We start from the raw sequence: 7,967 nt of genomic DNA on the forward strand, positions 1-7,967 counted from the left end.
CACATTGAGGGGGGGGGGGGCAGGTAGCCTCAAGGTCAGAGTGTTGGGCCGAAAGGTTGCTGGTTTGAATACTGGGGGGAAAAAAATCAAGAATCTGTCGATGTTTGCTCCAGGGGTGCTGTACAATTAGGATGGAAGAAATACACTAAACTACCAGCAGAGGGCACTGCTGTTACACTATATATCCCGTTTAACTAGGCAAGTCAGTTTAGAATACATTCTTATTTACAATGACGCCTACCAGGGAACAGTGTGTTAACTGCCTTGTTCAGGGGCAGAACGACAGATTATTACCTTGTCAGCTCGGGGATTCGATCCAGCAAGCTTCCGGTTACTGGCCCAACGCTCTAACCACTAGGCCACCTGCCAACACCCCCCCCCAACCCCCACTCTTGAAAATGTAAATAGGCAAGTCAGTTAAGAACAAATCCTTATTTACAATGACGGCCTACCCCAACCAACCCAAGACCAATTGTGCGCCGCCATAAGGGACTGTAGTGACGCCTCTTGCACTGAGATGCAGTGCCTTAGACCGCAGCGCCACTCTGGAGCCCTCTTCAGGATGAGGTTTACATTTGAAACATACCTTTCAGAGACGTAGCTTGATATTTCAACAAATATACTCAGTATAGAACACTTTTAATATGTGTTAATAAAACACAACAGGGTTAAAGAATGAAAATACTTTTTGTTACATTGCATTTTATTGATATTTCAATCCATCAATTTCATCAAGTGCACATTTTCTGTTGTGTTTTTTAAACCCTCACCCACCCAGCAATCTGACACTGCAGAAAATGTATGTTAAGTGAAGAAAAAATTTTACCAACAAAAAGCTAAAACAAGATATTCATCTTTTAATACATTAATGAGATAAAGTACTATTTTCTGTGCAGTCACAGCAAGCATCATGCTTAATAAGTACACAACTATCAATTGTGACATTTTACTTTTAACAGTGTACAAAAAAACTGATTGTATTCCAAATGAACATTTTAGATTATATAACCGTTCCATGATTTCTGCTCAGAGGACTATAAATCTACAGATGGGTAACTTCATCATTTGGGTCCCCTAATTTAACCTAATATCTGCCCCTTTAGGGATTACAAACATGGGGTACAGAGGTTCACTGAATTTGGTGTTGAAAGAGTAAACACGATTTACTGCATTATCTAAGTTACTTTTACGTGTATTTACTACAATATTTGATACATTACTGTACACAGCAAGGATTCCAGAGTCATAGTCTAAATACATATGAATGCTGCTAAGAAACTTGTTACCAGTGGTTATGGTATGAACCGTCTCACCTGAATATGCCTCAACATATGGCATAGACTGAGAGGTGGAAAACCGTATGCGCCAACTCTCCTTCATTTTGCCAGCGTTTTCCTTGTACATCACCCCAACCTCATAATAAGAGTCCTCCTGTGATCCACTGGGAAGATTCCTAAAGTTCACTTTCCAGAAGTGGCAGCCACTACTCAAGCCTTGAGTGCCCCTCACCATGTTACTCTGTTTGAGCCTCTCAGGGTGGGGGGTGTGGGGCTGGATGTGTGGGGCTGTGTTCTTAGCACTGGTCATGTCAGGAGATAGCCAGGTATGTCTCCCGACAGAATTGGGATCCAAGGTGATGGTTTTTTCATCTGTTGATTCAGTCAAGAATACTTAAATACAGTCATCGTTAATGTTAATATTGAATATGCTATGGTAAAACACTACTTAGAAGGCAAACACAGCCCACCGTCCTCTTTATGCTTTGTGGGCCTAGAAAAGGTCACACCTATTAGAGAGGGTAACCTCCCTAAAATGCTCTCACAATGAGAGATGGTATTTAATCTATCAATATAAAAACATGGATCCTCGAGGTCTACATGATGATTTCTCATTCAGACCTTTTTTTATAGATTATATAGCTGCACTGTATTTTCAATGCTTATGCAATATGTATAATTTCCTATATTCAATCACAATCTTTCTATCAGATGTTTATTTTTTTATACACCAAAACATCTATTTTTGTAGACTGTAGTGTGCAATAGGAAGTAACTAAATACACCGCAATTCTCAAATGTGTGAGATTATATATATATATATATATATATATATATATATATATATATATACTGCTCCAAAAAATAAAGGGAACACTTAAACAACACATCCTAGATCTGAATGAAAGAAATAATCTTATTAAATACTTTTTTCTTTACATAGTTGAATGTGCTGACAACAAAATCACACAAAAATAATCAATGGAAATCCAATTTATCAACCCATGGAGGTCTGGATTTGGAGTCACACTCAAAATTAAAGTGGAAAACCACACTACAGGCTGATCCAACTTTGATGTAATGTCCTTAAAACAAGTCAAAATGAGGCTCAGTAGTGTGTGTGGCCTCCATGTGCCTGTATGACCTCCCTACAATGCCTGGACATGCTCCTGATGAGGTGGCGGATGGTCTCCTGAGGGATCTCCTCCCAGACCTAGACTAAAGCATCCGCCAACTCCTGGACAGTCTGTGGTGCAACGTGGCGTTGGTGGATGGAGCGAGACATGATGTCCCAGATGTGCTCAATTGGATTCAGGTCTGGGGAACGGGCGGGCCAGTCCATAGCATCAATACCTTCCTCTTGCAGGAACTGCTGACACACTCCAGCCACATGAGGTCTAGCATTGTCTTGCATTAGGAGGAACCCAGGGCCAACCGCACCAGCATATGGTCTCACAAGGGGTCTGAGGATCTCATCTCGGTACCTAATGGCAGTCAGGCTACCTCTGGCGAGCACATGGAGGGCTGTGCGGCCCCCCAAAGAAATGCCACCCCATACCATGACTGACCCACCGCCAAACCGGTCATGCTGGAGGATGTTGCAGGCAGCAGAACATTCTCCACGGCGTCTCCAGACTCTGTCACGTCTGTCATGTGCTCAGTGTGAACCTGCTTTCATCTGTGAAGAGCACAGGGCGCCAGTGGCGAATTTGCCAATCTTGGTGTTCTCTGGCAAATGCCAAACGTCCTGCACGGTGTTGGGCTGCAAGCACAACCCCCACCTGTGGACGTCGGGCCCTCATACCACCCTCATGGAGTCTGTTTCGGACCGTTTGAGCAGACACATGCACATTTGTGGCCTGCTGGAGGTCATTTTGCAGGGCTCTGGCAGTGCTTCTCCTGCTCCTCCTTGCACAAAGGCGGAGGTAGCGGTCCTGCTGCTGGGTTGTTGCCCTCCTACGGCCTCCTCCACGTCTCCTGATGTACTGGCCTGTCTCCTGGTAGCGCCTCCATGCTCTGGACACTATGCTGATAGACACAGCAAACCTTCTTGCCACAGCTCGCATTGATGTGCCATCCTGGATGAGCTGCACTACCTGAGCCACTTGTGTGGGTTGTAGACTCCGTCTCATGCTACCACTAGAGTGAAAGCACCGCCAGCATTCAAAAGTGACCAAAACATCAGCCAGGAAGCATAGGAACTGAGAAGTGGTCTGTGGTCCCCACCTGCAGAACCACTCCTTTATTGGGGGTGTCTTGCTAATTGCCTATAATTTCCACCTGTTGTCTATTCCATTTGCACAACAGCATGTGACATTTATTGTCAATCAGTGTTGCTTCCTAAGTGGACAGTTTGATTTCACAGAAGTGTGATTGACTTGGAGTTACATTGTGTTGTTTAAGTGTTCCCTTTATTTTTTTGAGCAGTGTATATATATATATATATATATAATATATATATATATTGTAACAATTATTGGTTCACTAATGTTTGCCACTTTGGTTCACTAATGGTTCACTAATGTTCACCACTTTGCGCCGCCCTCACACAAGTGAGGTAATTGTAAATATTACCTAGGCACCTGCATATAAAAAAATATATACAATAAGTTTGGCACATCTTTAGATGCTCTGATGAAGACGTAACTGCCGAAACGCGTCTGCCTGCCCAGCAGGAAATAAAAAAGTGAAATGAGTTAACGCCATTAAGTAATAAAAAAAAAAAAACTATTTTGAGTGTCGTCGTTTCCAAATGTTCTTGAATTTGGGATTTAATTTGAGGTCAGTGCCAGATACGACAGAGCACCCAGCTATTAAAACCAGAACTGTTGTGCGAGATCCTATTGTGGAGTTTTACCCACTCCGACAGTTTGATTAGTGTTGTGTGTCAGCTGTACACAATAGGCTCTGATATCAGTATTCTGTATGTCTAGTACTGAACCGTTAGACTACATGGAAGTATTGCTCAATACCAGAGACTTGCACAAAGTGAATATAACATCATGTTAAAATTAAATCAGATTCATTATACTTACATTGTTTCAGTGTTGACAGTGAAGACCTAGAAGCTGTGGGATCTACACATAAACGTGTCCTAGCGGCAGAACCTTGGTCTGTGGATAGAATAAATAGTCATGGAAAACAATGATGTTTATATGAATAGCTGCAGTTTCTCTTCCTGAATTATTGTCAATAGTCTAATTACACGGTACTTATTAAATGAATGTACTGACCCTTCCAGATCCTTTCCACCTCCATGTGGAGCATCTCTCTGAGTTCTCCTGCCTGAACAAGTCTCTCCTCTGGGTCCAGACTGACACAGTATGGAGATGCATCTACTGAGCCTTTCTGCAGGGCATTGTAATCCTGAAAAGAGGAGGATAGTTAACCACTTTTGGAGAACAGTGGAAGTTGATCCTAGAACTGCTTCATTGTCATGACAAAAAAAACATGTTTCCAATTGTAACCTTCATCAAGATTAAGGTCCAGATGTCAGCTCAACGTCGACTTTTGACATGGCTTTTGGGCTCGAGTTGGTAAATATTTGTTGACAGAAAGTGTAAATTCACCTGAAGCAACCTCCCAGGTTCTTCACCCTGCAATGTGAGCTCCATCCCAGTGACCTCATCCTCCAAGCTCATGAATCTCTTCTCCATCTTCTGTACCTCACTCTCCGCTTTCAGCAGCATCTCTTTCTCTTTCTCCTCTATTGAGGCCATCAGTTGTTTCTGCCCCTCTGTGATGGCTGAGATCAGCATTGTGAAATTTGTCTGCTGCTCTTGTTTCTGAAGACTGGCAGAGATCTGACAGAAAGAGGTGACAGGAAAAAAAGACATGACACAGTGGATGTTTTCTAGTGTTTGTTTCTTGCACTTGTTTAGTTCATCTTCCTCCCAATAACCAGTTTTATGTGTTACAAAGGTTCCTATTATATATCAAATGGCTCTCGTAATCATCTTCTAGAATAGAATCAGATGGTTTGTAGATGGAAAGAACTCTGTAACCATAACATTTCACTGTGGCTCAACTCATCCACAGTCTTTTTAATGTAAGTACAAATACATAAATCAGTAGCTAGGTTTCCATCCAATTGGCGACAGATTCTCATCTTGCCGACGAGTCGTAGTGGGAGGACCACACAACATGTCAACGCTTGACTCCAAGTTTACTTTTATATGATGGTTATTATATCATTATTTGCGCATAAAAAAAGTTTCCACCGACATTTCTAGCATAATTCATTTTACCGACACAAAAAGATCCCACCTTGTCTGAAGCATTTTGTTTTGTTGACATTTGGAAAGTTTACAGAAAAATGTTCTGTTTCCATCAGGCCTGTCATTAAAACATTTTATCCAACATGTACTTCACTCGCATTAAAAGGTTGGATGGAAACCTGGTTAGTACCGTACCTTGAATGACTCCATGGTGTTCTTTGCTTTGAGGATCTCAGTCTTTACTGCGCACACATTGTTCTTTCTGGCAAGCAGCTCTTTTAGCAGTCTCTGCTGTAAATTCAGGACATTTCCTTTACTCGCAAAAAGTTGCACCCAGAGATACTGCAGTTTAAAGTTATAGTAGATATTAGACTCCAGAGTAATGATTGGTCATTATTCATAGTAATTTCTCTCCTTACCTTGATTTGGGAGATCTGTTCCTCTGCAGGTGTGGTTTTGTGGGTCTTATGACCCAGAGAGACACATTGAGCACAGACCAGAGCCTTATCATCCAGGCAGAACAGAGACAGAGGTTGACCATGTTTATCACATAATATGTTCACATCTCTTGGCTGGGCCAGATCTTCAGCTATAGCTGTAAACTTCCCTGCCATGTTCATGGGAGGAATGGAGATTTTCGCTGGTTCAGGATGTGGCTCCTCCAGTCTGAGAGTGTTGGACAGGGTGTCTAGAACATGGTTCATGGCCAACTCAGGTCTCTGAACGAACTGTCTCATACACAGAGGGCAGCTGCACTCCCCTTTGTTCCAGTAGGCCTGTACGCATCCCTGGCAGAAGTTGTGTCCACAGGGAATAGTGACGGGGTTGGAGAAGACATCGAGACAGACAGAGCAGATAAAATGCTCCCGAGATAAACCACCCGTCGCCATTTTGTTTCGATGCAGGAGCAGGAAGAATTAGTGGCTAGTCTGTACAGGATGTGTGGGTTTGGTGATAGGGTGTTGCCCAGATTCTTTCAACACATCGGTGAAATATTTACCAGACCCTGCAAACCGTTTTTTTTGCAGGGTGGAGTCCATGGGCCTGTCATGAGATTGGCTCTTTTCTTCTTCCTCGGTATTATGACGTTCGCACGTTGTTTGTGCACGTCGCCGCGTTAGTGAGTGCGCAATCACATTACATTTGTGATACAAAAATAAAAAAGGGATAAAAAAAAAAATGCAGCAACAACCAACCCTACACCAATATAACACTATTACAACCAAAACAAGGTTTTTTAAAATTGTATATACAGCGCATTCGGAAAGTACTCAAACCCCTTGACTTTTTCCACATTTTGTTACGTTACAGCCTAATTCTATAATGGATTTTTTTTTTAAATCCTCATCAATCTACACACAATACCACATAATGACAAAGCAAAAACAGGTTTTTAGAAATGTTTGCAAATTTATAAATAATAATAATAATAATATCGGGAAGGGGCCCGAATGCTTTCTGAATGCACTGTAACTGCCTTATTTTTGCTGGACCTCAGGAAGAGTAGCTGCTGTCTTGGCAGGAACTAATGGAGATCCATAATAAATGCACATACAAATAAGTCAAGGGGTATGAATACTTTTCTGACCTCACTCTGTGTGAAATAATAAGGGTTGAAATGATTTTTTAATGACTAACCCTTCCTCTGTCCGCCATACATACAACATCTGTAAGGTTCCTCAGTCAAGTATTGAATTTCAAGCACAGGTTCAACCACAAAGACAAGGGAGCTTCTCGAAAGCCTCATAATGAAGGGCAGGGATTGGTAGATGGGCAACAATAACAAATCAGACATTGAATATATCTTTAAGCATGGTCAAGTTAATAATTATGTTGCGGATTATGTATTAAACCGCTCAGACACATCAAAGATACAGTCATCGTTCTGAACTGAGTTGCAGGACAGGAAGGAAACTGCTCAGGGATGTTACCATGAGGCCATTTGTGATTTTAAAATGGCTACAGAGTTCAATGGCTGTGATAGAAGAAAACTGTGAATAGATCAACATTGTAGTGACTCCGCAATAAAAATATACACCTTTCAGCAGGACAATAACCTACAACACAAGGTCAAATCTACGCTGGAGATGCTTACCAAGAAAACAGTCGGTGTTCCAAGAAGACAGTAGAGATTTGACTTAAATCTACTTGGACATCAAATCAAAATCAAATCAAATTTTATTAGTCACATGTTCCCGAATACAACAGTGAAATGCTTACTTACGAGACCCTAACCAACAGTGCAGTTTCCAAAAAATACGGATAAGAATAAGAGATAAAAGTAACAAGTAATTAAAGAGCAGCATTAAAAAATAACAATTATATACAGAGGGGTGCCAGTACAGAGTCAATGTGCGGGGGCACCGGTTAGTTGAGGTAGTATGTACATGTAGGTAGAGTTATTAAAGTGACTATGCATAGATGACAACAGAGAGTGGCAGTGGTGTGGAGGGGGGGGGGCAATGCAAATAGT

At 41.8% G+C, this 7,967-nt stretch overlaps 1 protein-coding gene across 1 annotated transcript; it reads right to left on the reverse strand.

Annotated features, from left to right (window-relative positions):
* Positions 1-682: 682 nt before the first annotated feature.
* Positions 683-6,561, reverse strand: LOC106580607 (E3 ubiquitin-protein ligase TRIM11). Its single transcript, XM_045707662.1, has 6 exons — positions 5,914-6,561; positions 5,690-5,785; positions 4,847-5,080; positions 4,511-4,643; positions 4,313-4,390; positions 683-1,649 (listed from the first exon to the last, which is right to left on the reverse strand). Exons 1-6 carry the CDS (start codon positions 6,382-6,384, stop codon positions 1,075-1,077), a joined length of 1,587 nt encoding a protein of 528 aa, XP_045563618.1. The 5' UTR covers positions 6,385-6,561; the 3' UTR covers positions 683-1,074.
* Positions 6,562-7,967: the final 1,406 nt, after the last annotated feature.

Source organism: Salmo salar, chromosome ssa25 (assembly GCF_905237065.1).
Source record: "Salmo salar chromosome ssa25, Ssal_v3.1, whole genome shotgun sequence".
Lineage (NCBI taxonomy): Eukaryota > Metazoa > Chordata > Actinopteri > Salmoniformes > Salmonidae > Salmo > Salmo salar.

Coding starts and splice junctions, on each gene's coding strand:
- LOC106580607 (XM_045707662.1), bottom strand. CDS start 6,384: ATGGCGACGGGTGGTTTATCTCGGGAGCATTTTATCTGCTCTGTCTGT. Junction 5,081..5,689: donor ACACCATGGAGTCATTCAAG/GTACGGTACTAA, acceptor TCTTTCTGTCAG/ATCTCTGCCAGTCTTCAGAA. Junction 1,650..4,312: donor ACTGTCAACACTGAAACAAT/GTAAGTATAATG, acceptor CTGAATCAACAG/ATGAAAAAACCATCACCTTG.